At 37.5% G+C, this 21369-nt stretch overlaps 3 protein-coding genes across 3 annotated transcripts; 1 reads left to right on the top strand and 2 right to left on the bottom strand.

The window, feature by feature from the left end:
• Positions 1–57: 57 nt before the first annotated feature.
• LOC120006058 (pentatricopeptide repeat-containing protein At4g33170) lies at positions 58–9631 on the bottom strand. Its single transcript, XM_038855933.1, has 8 exons — positions 9356–9631; positions 7718–8604; positions 6494–6884; positions 6326–6396; positions 5362–5486; positions 4390–4687; positions 4232–4305; positions 58–3200 (listed from the first exon to the last, which is right to left on the bottom strand). Exons 2-8 carry the CDS (start codon positions 8510–8512, stop codon positions 86–88), a joined length of 4869 nt encoding a protein of 1622 aa, XP_038711861.1. The 5' UTR covers positions 8513–8604; positions 9356–9631; the 3' UTR covers positions 58–85.
• A 2566-nt stretch (positions 9632–12197) lies between these two features.
• LOC120006599 lies at positions 12198–13284 on the top strand. The gene is made up of 2 exons (XM_038856684.1): positions 12198–12546; positions 12644–13284. The coding sequence occupies exon 2, from the start codon at positions 12658–12660 to the stop codon at positions 13123–13125; it is 468 nt and encodes a 155-aa protein (XP_038712612.1). The 5' UTR covers positions 12198–12546; positions 12644–12657; the 3' UTR covers positions 13126–13284.
• A 2958-nt stretch (positions 13285–16242) lies between these two features.
• On the bottom strand, positions 16243–18484 carry LOC120006598 (probable serine/threonine-protein kinase PBL12). Its single transcript, XM_038856682.1, has 5 exons — positions 17902–18484; positions 17658–17793; positions 17425–17561; positions 17210–17333; positions 16243–17121 (listed from the first exon to the last, which is right to left on the bottom strand). Exons 1-5 carry the CDS (start codon positions 18286–18288, stop codon positions 16580–16582), a joined length of 1326 nt encoding a protein of 441 aa, XP_038712610.1. The 5' UTR covers positions 18289–18484; the 3' UTR covers positions 16243–16579.
• Between the last annotated feature and the right edge of the window lie 2885 nt (positions 18485–21369).

The following is a 21369-nucleotide window of genomic DNA, read 5'->3' on the forward strand; positions in this document are numbered from 1 at the left end:
CTGATAATATGCTTAACATCCCTAGTAAAACAAAAATAACTTCAAACGGAGAGAATCTTCAAGAAATGATTGATTTATGCTATTATTACCAGTAATCACCACAAGAACATATTCCATCCTTAAAACGATGGAAGCGATTTGCGTCTCTCAACACAATCTCTCGTTGAGAGACCCTTGATATGTATTTGATTGCACTGTGACAGTCCCCACAAGTGCGGAGGTTCTTTATCACTCTAATTGTGGTGGATGGGGGTGTTTTTAGGAGTCCGTAAGCTATTGCTAACTTCTCGCTATGGTAGTATAGAGAGCGCTCTTTTTCCTCTTCTTCCAAATCAAGCAGCACGAAATCTTTATCAGGGACATATCCTTCTTGTTTGATTCTTTCTATCAAGTCCTCTATCTTATCGTATATTAAATCAGACTCTGGATGGGATTTATCATCCACCACAAACAAATGCATCCTGTTCTTCACATCAATCCAACTGAACCCTGGATCCTTCTTTACATTCTGCTGCTTCATTGTTCTTCTAGCACTGGTTACATCGTCCCATTGGTTTGCAGCGGCATATATGTTGGACAGAAGAACATGAGCTGCTGAATCAGAGGGCTCCAAGGCCAAAAGCTGCTCAGCCAGCCATTTGCCAGTGTGTGTGTCCCCCTGAACCTTACAGGCACCAAGCAAGGCTCTATACATAGAAGCAGAAGCTTCAAAAGGCATTGATGTAATCAATTTCTTCGCTTGTTGTACACGGCCAGCACGACCAAGTGCATCAACCAAACATGAGTAATGCTCAATCTCAGGCTCAATAGCATAATCTTGTTGCATTGAATGAAAATACTTATAAGCTTCAGAAATTAAGCCGGAATGGCTACAAGCAGAAAGTACTCCAATAAATGTAACTCTATCGGGTGCAATACCATTAGAGTTCATGACTTTAAAAAGGTTAAGTGCTTCTTCGCCATTCCCATGTTGAGCTAGACCGACCATCATGGCATTCCACAAGGCAATATTCCGTACATTCATTCTTCTAAATAAACAATAAGCATCATCTATGTTTCCACATTTAGCATACATGTCAATAAGAGAAGTTCCGACAAAAGGATCAGAAGCACAAGCCAGTTTGATGACATCTGCATGAATTTGTCTCCCTTGTTCCAGTGCTGTCAGGCAAGAGCTAGCTTTAATTAAAGTGGCAAAGGTATATTCATCTGGTGGGATCCCAGACAACCTCATCTTATGATATACAGACAGAGCATGCTCTTCATTTCCGTTTTGAACACATCCTGAGATCATAGTTGTCCATGCCACATCATCTGGAGCAGGGATATCACTGAACACTAAGTGTGCATCCACCATATCCCCACATTTGGCATACATGTCAAGAATACCACTGCTGACACACAAATCTTTGTCAAAACCAAATTTTATTGCATAAGCATGGATTTGCTTCCCTTGTTCCAACCAAGCCAAGCAACCACATGCTTTTGCTGCAGTTGCTAACGTTATCTGATCTGACCTCTCTCCACTTTCATGTATCAAACCGAAGAGTTTCAATGCTTTTGGGCTATCATTACTGGATATGAGGCCAGACATCATAGTGTTCCAGGTAGCCAAATCAAATTGATCTTTATTTACAAAAAGAAACTCTGCCTCTGCTGTTTTTCCACCCTTTGAATAAACTTCAATAAGAGCAGTCAATACAAAGCCATCAGCAATGGTACCATTTTTTATTGCATGAACATGAATCTGGCTACAGAGATGCAAGCCTTCCGTATATGAGGAGCAAGCCCTGAGAACACTTGCCAATGTGAAATGATCTGGTCTTAGTCCAATCCGCAATAGATCAATAAACAGAGTCAGTGACTCTTTTTCCAATCCACCCTGAGCACAACCTGACATAATTGTATTCCAAGAAATTAAATCCATATCTCTCATGTTAGCAAACACTTTTTGTGCCAATGAGGTGAAACCCATTTTTGAGTACACATTGATAAGACTATTTGCAACTGAAACATCTGTATCAAAACCTGATTTCAAAGCCAGGCCATGAATTTGCTGCGTGAATGGTAACTCATTTATACCTGAAGCAGCAGACAAAGTAACAACTAATGTCACATTGTCATATTCTACATTTGGTATGATCATCTTCCTAAAGCACTCAACAGCACTCCAAATGTCACCAATTTGGATGAACTCAGACAAAGTTTTATTCCACATAATCACATTTGAACCATCATTGTAAGCAAATAACTTAGTTGCATAGGCTTGAACCTGCTCCTTGTGCCTCTTGCCTATATCAGAACCAACATCATTAATCCCACTGAGAACACTTCGCACACTAACCGCATCAGGAGACAATCCACTTCGATGGAACTCTGAGAATAAATGGAGTGCCTCTACCTCAAAACCCATCTCCACATATGCCTTTAGCATTACATTCCACAACACCACATCTCTTTCCAGCATCCCATCGAACAAAACCCGAGCCTCCCTAATTCGCCCAAACTTCGAATATGTATTAACAAGAGCCCCTGAAACAAACGCATCCCAAGTCAAACCAATCTTCAGCCCATATCCATGAACTGCCTCTGAAGCCCAAACATATCCAGAAAGCAAGCATAGCTTCAACAGGGGAGCAAGGGTCAGTTTAGAAACCGAAACAACAGACTTTCGAAGAAGTCGAAAAAGATGAAAACCTTCCCTAACATTCTCTAAATCAGCGTCCACAGACTGTGCGTAGGCAACTAAAACAGAATTCCAAGTAACTAGGTCCCGGTCAGGAGTTCTATCGAACAGATGGCGTGCTAAGGAGATAGACCCACATTTTGAATACATAGCGATGAGATTGTTGGTCAAAAACCGATCTGGGTTTTCGCCGGATCTTATGATTTGCGCGTGTATGCATTTTCCGAGAGACGGGTTGGAGGTGGAGATGGCCGTTCGCAGAAGAGAGAACCAGTGAGAGGAGTGAGGTGAAGATGATGAAGAAAAAAAGCAGTGAGAGTGAGAGATGACTTTGGAGAGAGGGAGGAAATTGAATTGATAAAGCCGAGTGATTGGGTATAGAGTTCTGGGAGGAGAAGAGATAGAGAGGATGGCGTTGGGTTGCAAGTGCATCGCTTGCTCGCATTGCTCGGTTTGGGGCTTCCCTCCAAACTTCAAACTTTTCGAAGTCGAAGAATCTGCGACTGCTACAGTCCTACTTATGGCACATTTCTGATTTTGTTATGGGCCTAATATGGCCCAAGTAGGGCCCATTTGATTTGATTTTTCCATTGGCGAAGCCGCAATGGTAGTTTTAGTCATACCCCGGTTTTTTCTAAAAGAACTCAGTCAACCGATTTTTATAAGGAACGATCAACTTAGATTGGGATGTCTTTAAAAAAACTGAGGTGTGACTTTATAAAAAATTGAGGTATCACTAAAGCTACCCAAGCCGCAAAGCAAGGAAAAAAAACTAGCCCAACAAAGAAACTAAAGCTCAAACTAAAGCGGGGGAGCGCTCGTCGATATTATCATATTAGGCTGTCAAATTGGGTAAATGGGCCAGATTGAGAGCCCAAGCCTGTCCAAGATTTACTCAGCGTCGCGAGTTAGAGCAATTTATTTGGCAAAAAAGTCCTTTGTCAACCCCAATTAGGATTAGAGGTAACAAAACTCTGTCCGATCCGAATGACTAAATTTATCCAACCCAGATTAAATCAAGTTTGAACATAAATTATATATCTAAAATCTAGGTACACAGATATTTTGTCTGATTTACTTCTCCAGACCCTACTCGGATTAAGTTATTGTCCGTTTTACTTGTCCAGAATTAAACCAATCCGATTTTGATCAAATAAGTACTTTCAAAATCCAATCCAAGTTAAGATCGAAACAAGTAAATATTTCGTAAACACATGTTATCCGACCTGTAACTGATTTTTTTTGCCACCCCTAACTACAATCCTTCCATACAACCTGTTCATGTGCCCCCAAGAAGTCGATAACTAAAGTACACCAGGGCATTTCTTCATGCATGAGTTGAACTTGATGAATTACACTATCATGTAATTCAATTCTGTCAGTTACATCTGAATGAAAGAAAAAAAAAAGTATAGTAACGAAGAAAAGAAAACTAAGGTACAAAAATTAACAAAATGAAAAAAGGTGCAAAAGATTGCTGATGTAGACTCCCTGATGGCTATCAAAATGTAATGCTGCTGTCACCCATTTACACCTTAAAGTTACACTTCTGCTTCCTTTCTTTCTACTTTCCTTTTCTCTTTTTTTTTCCTCCAATTTTTAGATTTAAACCTACTTCTCTTCCATGTACATAGGTACAAGAATGATTTTGATGACAATGACTCGATGGGTGTTTGCTCCCACGGCTTTCTTCTGGCTCAATATATCACAACACGAAGCAGCCCTGGCTGTGGTTCAGAGAAGTCAAGGCACTCTTCTTCAAGCAGATAACCCTGTACAGCAATGGGAAGTCTTGCCGGTGTGCGGGAACCCCTAGTGTGGTGGCCAGTCCCAACACATATATAAGCCTGTAAACGCTTATCTGCTGCACGAGCTGTGCTTCGCAGCACACTCAGTTCATGCTTTAGGACATGTATGGCTTCATTTACATGCAGCCCATGCAGGTCTATAATTTGCTCATCCCCTCTCCCGTTACCCTGCATCTCTGGGCCAACAGGGTTCCTGAAATATATGAAGAACAGTAAGAGCTCAAAATTCCACCGCTTAGCTTTACCAAAATGAGGTATACCTGCCCAAATGGGAAATCAGTCAACCACCACCACTCCATTGTCATCTCATCCCTCGTGCAAGAGACACATGGCTGAAGGAAATATATCCAGCCACACACTCAACACAACTTAACACAGCCAAAACAAGTAACAGATGATAATAGCATCTAAAGATGCAGAAAGTGGAAGGACAAATAATCAAAGATTGACACATCTATATTATTATAAGCTATATCACAAAGTAAACTCCTAGCCATATTATTCTCGTCTCATTATACCTGTACCAGAGAAAGCAAATGCTATAATAAGTGAAAAGGGATAGGGAATATGGATGTGTTGGATTCAAGATCCAGCTTATGTAATTATAATTCATAACCAATGAAAAATTCTACCAAAACAAAAACAAAATAGAGGATGTTATAAGTGGATGCAGAGACAAGAGAAGAGAGAGACGGTCCAGAAACATAAAAGCACTCAATGAATTAAATGCCTCCCTCCCTCCTAAAGATGAAAATTAAGAGGAAAGGGATAAGAAACCATTTAATCAAGAGGCCTGATGTATCAGTACCGACAGCACGTCGTGCCCAATACCACATTACCACACAGTAGCAGGCAGATGTGACAAACCTCTGACGATAAATTGATTCCTGAGCTTTTCCATGAGCTTCCTTCATATATGCATTGTGCAACTGTCCTTTTGCGCTCAATTCCTTTGCTAGGGCCTTGTTGCCAATGAGGTATGCTTGTCGTGCCTATTTTAAAGATGCAAGTGCTACTCAGTTAAAATAGAGAAGTTAATAAAAGCAATCTCAAGACTCAAAAACAGTAAGAAAATACTAAGACTGGAGCATAGTCATTCATAGCTAGTCTTGTCACTACAGATTCAAAGTTCAAAAATATCTTCTACTAAATGGTTGGCACGATGGCCTTATTTCAAAATGCCACAGCTCATTGAAATACATGCTCATCCAACATGTTTTGACCCGTACATATAATCAGAGTAGAGTACGTTTTTGAAACAAGACTGAGTCTGTTCCAAGGTTGTGAGCTTGGGTTTTAACCTCCTGATTGGCTGAAGACCCAGTGGCCAGCCCAATGAATTTATTGATCAACTCATGAATGATAAAAGTTCTTGAACCCACAAACACGGAGTAAATTATAAAATATTTTGGATAAAATATTAGAACAAAGAATAGACTGAATAGTACTGCATACTGCAGTCAATGATATAAATAACTTAGAACTACATGGTATGAATAAAAAAAAGGTCAAAGACCGCTGGATCTCTAATTAAATTATGATCAATTGCAAAAAGATGGTCTAAAATATACTTTTTGAAGGGAAAAAAACCACCTTAATAAGGCAGATTCAGAATAATTTTACGTGAGTTGTGACTGTACTACAGTAGAACTATCAGAAAGCACAGTGAACTTGAAGTTTTATTTGGAAGTCTTGCAACTTTTTACGAAGGACCAAACCCATTTATTCTAGCAATAAACCGAAAAAAAGGTTGTACATCAACAGAATATATGATGAGAAAGCAAAAAAGAAGAAATTTATATCATAATTGTAATCCATTCATAGCACAAACCTGTTCAAAATATACATTGCGTAAACGTGCATGGTCACGAGCTTCTTCCCGCACTTCAGAATATAAATTTGCTGCCATCTCAACAATGTCAACGCATATACAGAAGGCATTTTCCCAAAAATCAAAAGGCAAATAAACAAAGTGAGTTCATTGATGGACGAATATTACCCACTCTGTCCCCAGTTTCAAGCCACACCGGGGGCACTCGAGCTGAACCACGAATTCGCAACCTATCAGCATAAATGCTTCTTCCCTGCCCACTACTGCAAGCACTTGCCGAAACATTAGAACTTCTGCTTGAGCCAACAGTAGAATTAACCGCACCATTCCCTTCATATTTCCATATAGAATCTTGAGATGCCAATTTCCTGACAGCTGAAGCAAAATCTACTGAATCCCTACTCTGAACAGAGGAACAAGACCTGAATGAAAGCATGTTTTCCTTGTCCGAAGATCTATATGGATTGCTATTTTGTAGAAGATCATCTCCGGCACTGAGATTGGGTGCTGACAGGGCCTTTGAGTTAATATTCTGACTGAAACCAACATCAACTTGGAGCTACATGAAAAGAAAACAAAGAATGAAATGCCCTGGATATGGAAAAAGGAAGGCGAAAATAAAAAAAGAAGAAAATTCAAACACATTGCCCATATGAGATTCGACGACAAGAGAAGATCTACAAACTAAATACAAAAAAGGTCCATAAGCCGTGCTGCCTCATGAATACAAAAAATTATTGGCCTTTAGGAACTGGTCAAACTACATTAAAACCATGAAATACACAAGTAAAACAATGTAATCCTCAAACTAAAGTAAAATAAAGTCAATCCAGATTCAACAGAGGAGAAAAGATCCTACATAAAAATCACTGACCACCAATACCACACCACACTAATTTAGAAGTCAAGGCTACATAAGACTCCAATCGCATTGAGTCACCTCAGAGCTTCTAAAGGGAGCCAGTCAGCCAGCTCTTCCCTGCCAAAAGAAGGCAAGAGAAGGCTCTCCAAAATTAGCATCCAATTCAACAGAATCGTCAATAACCCATTGCGTTTATGGAAAATTTTAGGATGCTTAGCAATATGATTGATTCCAAATTCCCATGCTTTGATTGGCACCTTAAAATAATAAAGAATAAATATCCCGTAAATTCCTTAGTATATGTTCAATTGTTTCCCTTCAAAAGCAAAAATGCCGAACGCGATAAAACAGCAACATTCCAGAGATTTCACAATTCAAGAAGTATTCCATTTCATCTCCCAGTGAACCAATCCACAAAACTTTATCAGTTCAGCCGTTCGAGCGGTTTATAATCACTTCTTCTCAAGCACTTCTCTCCTCTATCGTATACTCTTCAAAACAGTAAACTAATTGGATGAAAAAGATAATACCTCAAGCTGAGTGAGCATCTCCACCGTAGAGTTGAAGTTGCAGCCATTAGCAAAATAAACTTCTGCAAGGCTTTCAGCAGCAAATCCAGGGAATTGTGCAGCCAAGAACTCCAAGGGGTTCATGTCAGTATTGTCTACCATTCCATGCTCAGTGAACATTTCGTTCATGAAACTATGTCTAGAATTCCCGTTGTAAGGATGCCCATCTCTTCCATTTCCAAGAAGCTGATCGTTGTTCACAATTTTCTTGTCCCAAGGCTTACCTGGCAACTGCAGAAAGCTTGCCGAGCTTGGATCATCTTCCACATAGGATGCAGCTGAATAATTCATCTTTTCAGTAAAAATGTTACCACTTACACGTGGGTACAATTCCGGCTGCCCATTCAACACATATCCACTGCCTGTAGAAGCTGGAAACCTTGATGCTTCACTGCCATCATGCAACGATAAGCCCGCCAAAGAAAGGCCCCCAAGACCTTGAGATTCATCCTCGCTCATAACCTTAAAATCAGGGGTAATGTCATCTGGGAGCTGGCAATGCCAATATTGATGGGCCTCTTCATCAGAATTGTTTGAAACAGATGATTCCGATCTATGAAGCACTGATTTCCCAATACTTCCAGTAGCAGCAAACCTAGCGGTACCATCTGTGGTGCTGGTGCTTCCAGGTGGAGCTGTAGGCGACCTGAGGGAAAATGGAACGAACTCTGCAGCATTTGCATTCAAGGTTGTTGCCTTGTTTGACGCACTTATTTTCATATCGATTGCTTGGGTCCCTTTCTTGTATAAGCTCATTCTTTAAATAAATGGTGGCAGAAAGATTTTACATGCATAAAAAGCTCTCGAGACAGAGAATAATCCGAATTCCAGTATGCTTCACCCAAAACCTGAGGAAAAGAGCAACATCTGATTATTCTAATTAGTCAAGCTGACGAGAAATGCTTTACACTTGATAGCTGATCCACATGCAAATAGAACACTCTTAGCCACAGACAAAATCAATAACCATATATTGAATGGTATTAACCTCCAAAACTGCCATTTCTTAACAAACTCTTTCTACACAACTATTTCAGTTATATTTCAGCCTTCAATTATGCACATAAAACAAACAATGAGCATTTATACATTCGACTACACTGTCATAAATTCTAATTTCTAAGAAAAGTAAATGATGAAATTTTAAATTGGGTATATGATATCCATATGAAATGAACTCAATTCAGCGTAAACTGCAATTTCAGTAAACCAACGTACACCAGGGAACATGCGGTCAACATACACCAGGGAACATGTGGTCTAGTGGTAGAGTAGTTGCAGTTGTGCAAACTAGAGGTCAACTGGTTCAATTCTTGAAAACAACTGTGGAAATCCGCGTGCGTCTCACTGACTCAAAATTTACCGCAAAAACAGGAAGAAAAAAAAAACAGAAGCTTTGAAAGAAAATCTAATCAAATCGAGCTTGTACACAAACTACAATCCAAACATAGCACACCGTCAAAGGATCGGCGTAATCGAAGCTCAGAGATCTCAATAATTCAAAGACCACAACGAACAATAAACCAAGAGAGATATCGAGAAACAGAGGAGAAAGTGAAGATATGCAAACAAAGAGAGATAATTCATGTCCAGATATACCTTTTCGAACCAAATCGAACGGATCCATAGACAAAGTGAGTACAAGATCAGGTGAGAGAGAGAGGAGTGAAACAACCTTTGTCTTCTTCCTCTTAAGCTTCGGATTTGGGGCTTCTGGTTGGTGCAGTAAAATATTGGTTCTACCTTAGCTTGAGCTTATCAGGTCTCCCCGAAACACTATTGTTAATAACAGCCTCAGCATCACCCCCACAGAATATAAAAACAAGACAACCAACCCAACCCTTGGCCACTCCGATTTGACCTTTCTCTCCTTTTCTCTCACTTTCTCTATCCCGTCTGGGTGTGGTTGTCAGAAATTACTAAGATGCACTCTCATGAATAAAAAAAGTGGACCATCCATCCTTTTAAGTCTATAAAAATCATTATAGTGTTTTCATAGATGAACATCGAGAGTGAAATTCTTAGATCCGACGGTATTTGATGGGGCTAAGAAGGTTCCATCGTTCTCCATCCTTCTTAATCAATTTGTTTTATAGCAAAAATAAATAAATTAGTAGTAAATTACAATAATTTGTTATTATGTAAGTGCCGTGGATTAGAGACAAATAAAATTGGTTATATTAAACGTACAATGATATCCAACTAACCAACTAGAAATATAATTTTTAATTAACGAACCAAATTTATCCACCCGGGATTTTTGGCTTTGTGTTATGGATACAACTGTCATAGTTGTTAACAAATCAAATTTAATGACCCATACTTTCTAGCATTAATGCTCAAGTAACCGTTATAATTTGGAAACAATTAAATATATCACCGAAAAACTACAATGATTTCCTATCGAATTATTGTGATAACTGTCTGTATGGGACAAAAATCGTCTATCTACAAAGCTCATGAAAGTCTCAATCGACAATGTTAAACCCACGAGAGTCTTAATTGAATCTGATAGGCCCAAACAAATTGACAACTATACCCACAAAAGTCTTAGCCAAACTGAGCAGAAACCCACGAGAGTCTTGAGCGATGCCCAAAAGGGTCACGATAGCCTGGGCAGTGCACTGTCAACTGATAGAATTTAACAACTACACACTTGTTAGCGCTAATGCTCGAGTCGTTGTTAGGACATTTGCATTAGAACCAGAAATAGAGAGAAGGAAAAAAAAAATGAAGAACCCAAGATATTTGTATTAAAGTGAGAAAGTATCTAGAATAGTATCTTTTAAGAATTTGTCTATAAAATACCCTTAGGACAGCAAATACATTGGTATTTGTTTTTGTCAGTTCAAAATAATTGACAGTGTCCATATAGTAAAGACACATTTCATTACCAAATTGTTTTCATCAAATATTTTAACCCATTAGAGCAATCATAATGGATTATTTTTAATGGTCCAACAAAAAAATAATGGATCCCACATCTATTACACAAAAAATCAAGTTAAACACGTCTCTCAATATAATTACATTAACAAAACACAAATTCATATACATTATCCATCCCTACTCAACATAGAGACCAACAATATTTCATGTCTCCATGTTGTCCACAACAATACTACATCAAAACATAAAATCTCAACACAACCACATCAACAAAACACGTATCTCAATATAATAACACCAATAAAACACGTATTTCAATACAATCACATCAATAAAATACAATATCTCATATATTTCTATTGATCAAACAAGAAACTCTCATTGTAATTGCTCTTATGCTACATCACGCCCAAATTATTTGACTCGTTCATTTAATTATCACAAAAGTCAAATTAACATCCAACTACAAACATTTGTACTGACCATCAAAATCCAAAACAAAGAAAATAAAACAAAATTGACAAACGACTTGAACCAAATGCTAGTTCCAATCTTTAATAATTCCAATTCTCCACTCAAACTTGCAAAGTCCAATACTAAACAACAAGACAAAACAAGTAGCTATGTAGGCCTAGCCCACAGATTTCCAACAGGGCCCAATTCCAAGCATCCTACTATATTTGGGTTAGGATTATCACCTAGTCACGAAAAGCACCACAAGGCCTTCTCTGTCTTTTTCTCCGATCCAGATCTTGGCAGACAGTGTAAGTTTCAGATAAAGACAAAAGATGTCAAGCAACATAAGCGACGAGCAATTCGTGCTTTCTGTAATTTTGTTCGCTTCCCAGTCCCCCCCACCACTTTCTAAAACGGGCCCTACACAAAACAATATGCACAATCTAAATTGGGAAATTTTGCTCCACGCTAAATTAGTAACATAACGATTGACTAAGAACGGATTTGAAAATTGAGAGATTTGGAAAATGGAAGAGAAGAAAAATGAGTTCTCTCTTAAATTTTGTTTAAATATTAAAAAAAAGAGATTTAGAGTGGATTAGAGGGAATAGTCTATCAATTTTTGGTTACAATAATTCTTTTTCAAAATAGAATCATTTGGAGAGGAATAAATAGATAAAATAAGTTATTTATAAGTTAAAAAAAATCTATTTTGCCATTATAAATAGTAAATTTAAACCCCAATTTTATTTTATTTTTCTTTATGATAATTAACAAATTATTTTATTTATTTTTTGTATCTTTCCAAATATAAGGGTGAAAAACACTCTTAACCCCTCATTCTCTTCAGTCTTCTATTCTAACGGCTGTCGATCAATGTCTTTTCAGCAATTAAAGGTCATAATCACCTGCCAACCAAACCACCAAACCAAACCATAAAACCTGATCATCGTGACTTCGTGAGCAAAGACGTTTCAACACTACATAAAATTAGCCGAATCATTCAATGCCACGTGTAATTTCGTATCTTGAAAGGTCGAAAAAGGGTCTTCGTTAATAAACAAATATCACACTGCCCCAAACCACCAATGATTGGTGCATTTGTCTTCGTTGATAAAGAACCTCAAAACGACTTCCACCTTCACTGCTCCGCTCCTGCAGTTTCTACGTTACAGGAAAGTTAGCGAGAGAAAAAGACAAATCTCTCGAGCAGAGACGACCTGTCACGGGACATCTTCTATGAGTTTCACATGATTTCGAAGATCGAGGCCAACTGAAGCTTTTGCAATGCAAATGAAGCTCCAGATTGGTTTCATTGGTGACTATAAAGTCGAAGAAGGCGATTGAGGGAAGGACATAAAGAGATTCCCTGATATCCTAATTTTTCTATCGAAACAGTTCGTTTCCTCTCCTTATATAGAAAGAAGAGTGATCAGAGGGAAACGGTAAAATTTTGGATCAAATTCAAAATTCGAATTCAATATTAATTTAGGTTTCCATATTCATAACCGGCTCACACCTTTTTATTATGATTCTGTGCAGATCTCTTGCTTTCAATGGCTGCGACTGTCTTGAATGAGGCAAAGGCAATTGCAAGCCTGGACTCGCTGTCGAAGCCATCGCTGGCTATCAAGCGAAGCTCGCAAGCTAGTGAGCTCGAGTTCGCGAAGTGCGAGTGCTGCGGATTGACGGAGGAGTGCACGCCGGCGTACATTGCTCGGATCCTCGAGAGATTTGACGGCCGTTGGATTTGTGGACTCTGTTCCGAGGCAGTCAAAGACGAGGCATCCAGGTCAAATAGAGTTATCAGTCCTGATGAAGCGTTGAATCGGCACATGAAGTTCTGTAAACAATTCCGATCTTCAACTCCTCCGAGTAATCCTACCGAGGATCTAATCTCCGCTATGAAGCATCTGGTTCGGCGTACTCTGGATTCTCCGAAGAAAAAGAAGGGATTCATTTTCCAGTCTCCGCCACCGTCCCTTGTTCGATCCCGAAGTTGCTTTTCAAGTTTATCAAAGTGAGTAGAAACTCTTGATGATCTCAGAAAAATGCAAAACGCTGTAGTTTCGGGAAAGTTTAACGTGTGCAGATGTTTATGATCAAGCTTAGTTTTGGCTTAATGTAATGCTACTCTTTCTGAGAGTATGACTGAATCCAATAAGTTTCTTCTCTGAATTACCTTTTTTCTTGTGGTTGATTCGAGTCTTGTTGGTAATTAATCTTTCTATTTGCGCACTCAAATTCAAATTCAACTCAACTCACTTAGATGTAGAAAATGGCAACAGAGTGTTGACATGGTCACATCTTGGAGAAGGGAAGTATCTAATTTCTTGTGAATGGAATAAGCACACTCAGATCAAGATATTGTCCGTTTTGGATTCACAGGTTTCCGTATATACATTAAGTTCGCACCACTTTGTTCTTCCTGGTCACACTTATGCTTAAGAAAAAAGTCTCAGTTGAGGGAGAGGAAGCAATACTTTTCTTATAAATCACATTACATTACTTGTGTTAACTCAAGCGATGTGAGAGATTTTTACAAGTACTGACAATAACTCCATTCTCTGTACAGAAGTTTATACTGAAAAGGGTTCAAACCAAACAGTATCAACATAAAACAACATCAATATGTGGCGAATCTTCAATGTTGCAAGGTTGGATTTTGGTTTTTTGCCAGTAACACAGAATGATAATTGCCCAAGTCTTCTATCTTATTCCATTCTCTGTTGCATTACTCAATTTGCTCTGCTTCTTGACAGCACTGAAGGAGGATCCAAACTCCAAAGGGAGCCTGAATAATATCTGGGTAGTGTTGGGTCAGGACTTGAAAAGGTTGGTTCCAACTTCATGAGGTCCAGTCATTGTTACAGTAGGTGCCCATGTATTTAAAGTCCAGTAGGTCCATTGCCAAGTCAAGTTGATATATGCCAGTTCATGCCAATTCATTCTTGATCTCAAATAATTCCCAAAAGTATTGGCATGACTTGTGTTAGTTAAATATTACTAAATATGATTAGCTAAAATACATTAGTTTTAAGAGTAGCAGTTCAACCAAATCAAACCTACTTTCCCCTTGGTCCTTTGGTGCTCAATCATTACTAGACTTACATTACAATACAAATTAGGTCATTTTCCTTTGTTGCTTAAAGTACCAAATTTTGGCTCCGGAAACCATTTTGAAGTAGCATATATGTTACTAGTCAAACGAGTATTTGAAATAATATTTGAAGAACCACAAACGTAGCATTTCAATAACATTTCGAAAATTATTTCTCATTGTAGCATTTGAGATTCTTAACCTCCAAATACCGAAAATAACCCTCCTTTTTTTAAGTCGTATTCTAAAGATACCATTCACTTGTCTTCACTCTTCACTCTTCACTGCCAATTTATGTAATTTGTCACAATATTTTTGACAACATAAATGCTATTAAACCAAACCGTCACAGCATTTTGAAAATTATTTAAAGAGTGTTATATTAGTTTATATGTAATAAACTTAGTAAAAAGTAATGCATTGGAGGTGTTGAAATTGACTTGCACTATGAATGTTTCTTCTCTTTCTTTTTGAAGTGTCTTCTTGATGGCTTTCCTATTAGGATAATGCTTGAGATCCTCAAAAAGTGATCCTAAAAAACCCTCATTTAACGTGGAGTGTTGAATGTGAAGTGAGTCCTACATGTGTATCTTTAATCAATTGTTATTTTAATATCACATAGATTTATGGGACTTTTGGGATCAAATTTTGAGATTTCTAACATTGTGCTTCCTATTAACTTCTCTAATTCTGTAATTCAATTCCCCTAGAGATTAAATGGGCCAGTAAAGCCCTAAATTTAATCACAATGGGCCCCTGAATCCGACATCTTATCGTGTAGTCCAATCCAAAAATAGCCCCTTAACAATCACAGTATCACCAAATGTCTCAAATCCCACACAACCAAAACACGGACGTAACAGAGACCGTACCAAAAAAAAAAAAAAAAAAACCACCCAGGCAAATTGAACTCATCCTTTAATTGGTTGCCGTCAAATATATGTTAGTAAGGACTGATTGAAAAACACAAAAAACCGACCGAACGAAACAAATAAATCCGTGTGGGGTTTGTCGCCCAAAACGAACAATATCAGTTATTATTATTATTATTATTTTTTGTTTTTCAGCTAAACCATAAAGAAACTACTACTTTTGTTCACTGCCAAACTGCACAATATTGTGTACAATTTTTTTTTTGATAAGCCAATACTGTGTACTGATAGAAATTGAAGAGTTGTTGATCATTTGTCGAAATTCACAATATTCTCCATTTGAATTTGATGATTTTCGTGTACTTTTCTTTAAGTACAGCATTAAAGTTAGGCTCCTGTCTATTCGTTTGTTAGGATAGAATTGCACGGAAAAGCAAGCAATTGAATACAACAACATCAAACATTTTCAAACTATGCTTGCATCATCCTCTAGACTCCCATTCCTTCAAGAAAAATAAAAAATAACGTCGGAATTTCTGTGCTTTTATACAATTATCAAAAAGTTGTAATACAACTTGTCTAATGCTTCCTCTTAAGGAAATTTTGATCTTGAGAAGAATCAAAGGAACAATTCAAGTACAATTGCTTCTTGATTATGTTCTCTGTAGCATTAACAAACTAGTACTAATTTCACAAACTCTCCAAAAATGAGATCATTAAGATCTCATTGTAGGGGTAATGCAACTGTTGTTAATTTATTGACAATATTGTCAATTTTCAACTCAATCACCGAATGTTCAGACGTTCTAATTTGGGAACACAAAAGTAAAAAATTGTTCTAATATGCACATACAAACAGATTTCTCACTGTTTAGGACAGATTCGTTCTATTGATTTTTTATGTCACATCAACAGTTTAACTACCCAAATAGTCGAAAATCTATCAAAATAAAAAATAATGTTGGAATTTCTGTGCTTTTATACAATTATGAAAGTTGTAATACAACTTGTCTAATGCTTCCTCTTAAGGAAATTTTGATCTTGAGAAGAATCAAAGGAACAAATCAAGTACAATTGCTTCTTGATTATGTTCTCTCTAGCATTAACAAAATAGTACTAATTTCAAAAACTTTCCAAAAATAAGATCACTAAGATCTCATTGCGGGGGCTAATGCAACTTTTGTTAATTTATTGAAAATATTGTCAATTTTCAACTCAATCGCCGAATGTTCAGACGTTTCAATTTGGGAATACAAAAGTAGAAAATTGTTCCAATATGCACATATAGACAGATTTCTCACTATTCGGGGTAGATTCGTTTTATTGATTTTTTATGCCACATCAAAGGTTGTACTACCCGAATAGTTGAAAATCTGTCAGAGTGTACACTTGGGAACAATTTTCAATTTGAAACGTTGGAACATATGGCGACCGAATTGAACACGATTAACTATTTTAGTGACCAAAAATTGCATTACCCATCTCACTGTGTATGTACCAATGATGTTACTTCCTCGGTCGTTTGGGAGAGGCCAAGCCACCTCCAAATTTCTCATGCAATGCAGGATCTGAATTAGGAACCAGAGAGAGAGGTAAGTGGATCCTATGTCTCCAACCAGGACGGTTCCGGCGCGGGCTCTCATCCCTGTCTCCTTCACATTTTAGTCTCTCTTTTGTAAAACATTCTCTGCTCTCAGTTTCCTTGGGCACTACATATACAAATGGTCCAGAAAATGAATCATCATAGCCCTGCAGAAGTTCCAATATCTTGACCACATCACTCATTGCAGGTCTAGGCTTTGGTTGATGGCTCAAGCATTTGTAAGCCAGTGCAATTGCCTTTTGAGCTCCTTTGCTGGGAAATTGGCCTTCCAGTCTTGGGTCTATAACCCTGTTAAGCTTTTGCGGGTCTCTCAATAGAGGCCTTGCCCATTCCACAAGGCTCTTCTCTCTCCCGGGCCGGATGTTATCCATGGACCGTTTACCTGTTAAAAGCTCTAGCAGAACTACTCCAAAACTGTAGACATCGCTCATTGTTGTCAAGTGACCTGCAATCAGTAAATTCAATTGAATTAGGGTTTCAAGTTGTAATTAAGATGAAGAATAATCAGATTTTTTGAATTTGATTAACATTACCAGTCATGATATATTCAGGAGCAGCATAACCCTGCGTGCCCATTACACGCGTTGTGACGTGTGTTTCTTCGCCTTCTGGACCGTCCTTTGCGAGACCAAAATCTGATATTTTGGCAGTGTAATCCTTCAAAGAAGAAATTAGAATTTGTTCAATATCGCAGTTGAAAATCTTCCAAGTTCAAACATGAATCGAAGCCGATAAATTAAGTACTTACAGAGTCTAATAAGATGTTTGAAGACTTAAAATCCCTGTATATTACTGGTTTATCAGTTTCATGGAGGAAGGCAAGGCCCTTGGCAGCTCCCAATGCAATTTTCATCCTCGTCGACCATGGCAATGTCGCTGTATATCCTGCAATACGCAAACAAAGCAAGGCTGCCAATGAATGAATGACACTAAAATTTCATATATTCAGAACCCAAAAAAATAGAACAAAAAGTGACATACTTCTGAAGAGTTGATTCTCCAAGCTTCCTCTGGCCATGTATTCATAAACCAGTAATCTTTCCTCTTCTTCCCAACAATATCCAATCAATTTAACTAGATGGGGATGCCTTAATTGTCCAAGAAATATTATCTCTGCCTGCAATTGTGATCGATTTTTCAAAATGCTTAAGTTTGGACACAAGAATAAATCCATATAAGGTATATATATATATATATATATATATATATAAGAATTGAGACTAACCATCCACTCCTTATGTCCCTGCATTCCATCCAAGTTCAGAGACTTAACCGCGACCGATTGAGCCTCCAAGCCAGGCCTAATCTTGTCATCAACAAATCCCTTGTACACTGGTCCGAATCCCCCTTCACCGAGCAGATTACTTCGCGAGAAATTACTCGTCATCACTCTCAGCTCCGCGAAAGTGAATGCATGAAGCTTGGAACCAGCGAAAGAATTCGAGATATCGTCTATGGAGAGCGGGGAGCTGTGCTTGCTAACATCAGAGAGTGATAGCCTTTGAAAGGAATTGTTGTTCTGAACTTCATTTTTGGATTCCGAAGAAGGATTTTCAGTCTTGTAGCAGCTTGTGATGATAGATTTCAATCTCATTAGCTTCTTCGAAGTCATCTTTTGACAACTAAGAACTTGCAATTGTGTATGAAAGCTGAGAACTTATGGTTCATTCACTACCTACTACTCCACAAAAGCTATATATATATATATATATAGGTTACAGTAATGAATTATAAATACACACAAAAAAAACACTCTGATATATAATCATGTATGTCAAGTTCAATGTCTTCATATTAGTTAGGAATATAAGGACTTCTGAACTTGATTCTTGTTGACTTTAATCAATACATAACAAAAAAAACTTGTGTGTTCATCTTACCTTTCCCTGCCCCTTGAGAGTTAAGAGTGTCGCATGACTTCAATAGTTTTTTTTTTTTTTTTTTTTACTTTAAAGTGACATGAGGGAGGCTCAAGGAAAAAACTCACCATCACTTCCAAAATCCGTTAGCTTGGAGTAATGCGAAGCTTCATATAAATCAAACACTCACTATATCAACGAACGATGTGGGGCTATGGTTGGGTTAATGTTGTAATGCCCACCTAGTCATAAATGCAATCATTTATATGATAATGAATTAACCATGATTAAGTTCAGAAAACATGTGAGAGTTAAACTCAAGGAATTAATTGGAATGATTATTTTTATAATTTGGGATAAGCTACGTTTTTAATGACAATTAAGGCGGCTATATGTCATAATTGGACCACTACCAACCGAACAAATACACTTACATAATTTGATTTTTTTTAGAAGGCATACAGAAAAGCTTCTAGAATAACTTGACCACAATTGCTGTCTATGCTGAAATTTTCCATCCAAAGGAAAAAAAAAACAGAGTGTCCTGCAAAAGGGCACGTCTAGAAAATAAATAAATGATTAATTATTACTAATTTATTTATTAATTGCCATCAATGCTTGGTATTTGGTAAGTGATTATTACATTTTTTTGTTAATAAGAGGTCAATAACAAAGGGTGAACAACCAATCTACTCACAACCACCCTCCATACCCTCCTCCCTAATTGAAGAATTTACCAAACACCCTGCATGGGCAAAAATTAGACATTTAACCTATTGATTAATTGATTGGTATGTGGCAGGTTATAATTGGACAATATTATTTTTTCCATACTCTTAAATTTGGTCATAGTGACATGTTTTTATAACTAAGTCGAGGAAATCACTGACCTATAATAATTTGTCTATTAGATATTTATTTTAGCAATGTTAGACTTTTATCAATAATCTTCCCCTCATTTGTGGGTTGGGGTTAAACTCACCCAACAGGTCCAAGAGTCACACATGTACAATCCACTTTTAAGCTAAACAATCTCGCTCTAATACCACCTGTTAGGAAACAACAACAATGAAAACAAACTCCATAACCCAAACTTGGCTATCATCATAAGATACCCGTAACACTAGTTTTACACACAATCTCATTTTTTTCCCCCTCCACACACATTCGCTCCATGCATAGAATATGAATATAAAGCGATTTTAATGTAGTAACATGAATCAACACATTTTTGAGGTGGAACCCATAGTAGAATCAAGCAATTAAAACAAAACACTCAACAAATCTCCATTCACAAGTGGGTGGCTGACACGTGTCAGATAGGGAATTGGTGGATTGACAGAAAGGAACACATTGTCCCTTCTTTAGTAGGAAGACTTGAATGATTGGGCAGTAACGGTCTGATTAGTTGTATCATGTATCATGTATAATGTCTGTATGTGGTAGGTTATTTTCCAAGGGCGACTAAAACGTGGGAGAATGTATTTATGTAGGAATCTTGTTGGGTTCTGCTTTGTATTAATACGATCGACATGATCGGATTCCAATACTACAAAAGACACAGACCAAAATTAGGTAGCCGGGCTGCTTGCTTGGCTCTTCAAGCACAAAATTGTTCAACGGTCTTTTTTTTTTTTTTTTTTGGTGCAGAATAAGAGGGCAACAAAGTTAGGGATCCCAGAAGCATCCTAGTAGTGCGTGACATGTATTTATTGAGTGTGGTGACATCATAGCGAGGGCCATTGAAAGCCACATCATCCAATAAATGCTTGCCATACACTGTCCAAATATTTCACTTGGGAACTTTATCATTTTTGATAAGAGGGAAGGTTCCACTGTAAGCACTAAGCAGTGGAACAAAAGAATAAAAATCTCAGCATTAAGGTAGTCGCGCAGATTGGGCCGGAATTAGGTATGACTCTTGGATTACTGAACAAGCCGATTGGGCCGGAATTAGGCATGACTCTTGGATTACTGAACAGGCCTATTGGGCAGGGTCAGGCTTAGCATCAAGGGCCACAAATGGTCCACTTGGGCTAAACTGCTTCCCCTCCTTAGATTTGCAAATTTGGTAACAAGTCATTATCATAGTTTTTTTATAATTTTTTTTCTTTAATTTGTCATTTTCTTCTGATTAGAAATGAATATGACTAAAATTGGTTATGTAAAATGCAAGAATTGTACAAGGAGAATATGAAGGACAGGCAGGAACTTCTAAAGGGGCTGACCATTGACGGGTCGATTATGATAACACGGCCTTTTTTAATCATAATTTGGTAAGATTTATAATATGAGTGGCCCTAAAAGTACTTCATTCATATATATAATTGGTGCTTTTGTTGTTAGGATGTCTTATTAATATGGGAAAACCAGGACCAGACATTAGCCTTACAACAGATGGATAAAAGATCTTAAACACCAAGTACCTCATCACATCTATCTAACTAAACCCAATTAGATCATTATACTAATTTATTTATTTTCTACATAATCCATAAATTCCTAAATTTATAGATACTAAATTTAGATTATTTATTTATACTAATTTATTTATGATTTTATAGAGTAATTTTATGATTGCAAGATGTGAGGGGAGAAAGCAAGATTGGAAGTAATAACAAAACGCATCACGTGTCCCAAATCGAATACCAGTACAGTTCAACTATATTAGTCAGATGTTTTTTTTTTTCCCTTTTTTTTTGTTGGTGTGGGTCCTCATATCCTGTCTAGTTTGATTTCATGCTGGTCTGAATGTGTAACCTTTTGATTTTGCATTATTTGATGGGTGATTTGTGATTTTTTGTTTATAGACTCATCACCGTCCATATTAGTTT

Source organism: Tripterygium wilfordii, chromosome 9, assembly GCF_013401445.1.
Source record: "Tripterygium wilfordii isolate XIE 37 chromosome 9, ASM1340144v1, whole genome shotgun sequence".
Classification (NCBI taxonomy): domain Eukaryota; kingdom Viridiplantae; phylum Streptophyta; class Magnoliopsida; order Celastrales; family Celastraceae; genus Tripterygium; species Tripterygium wilfordii.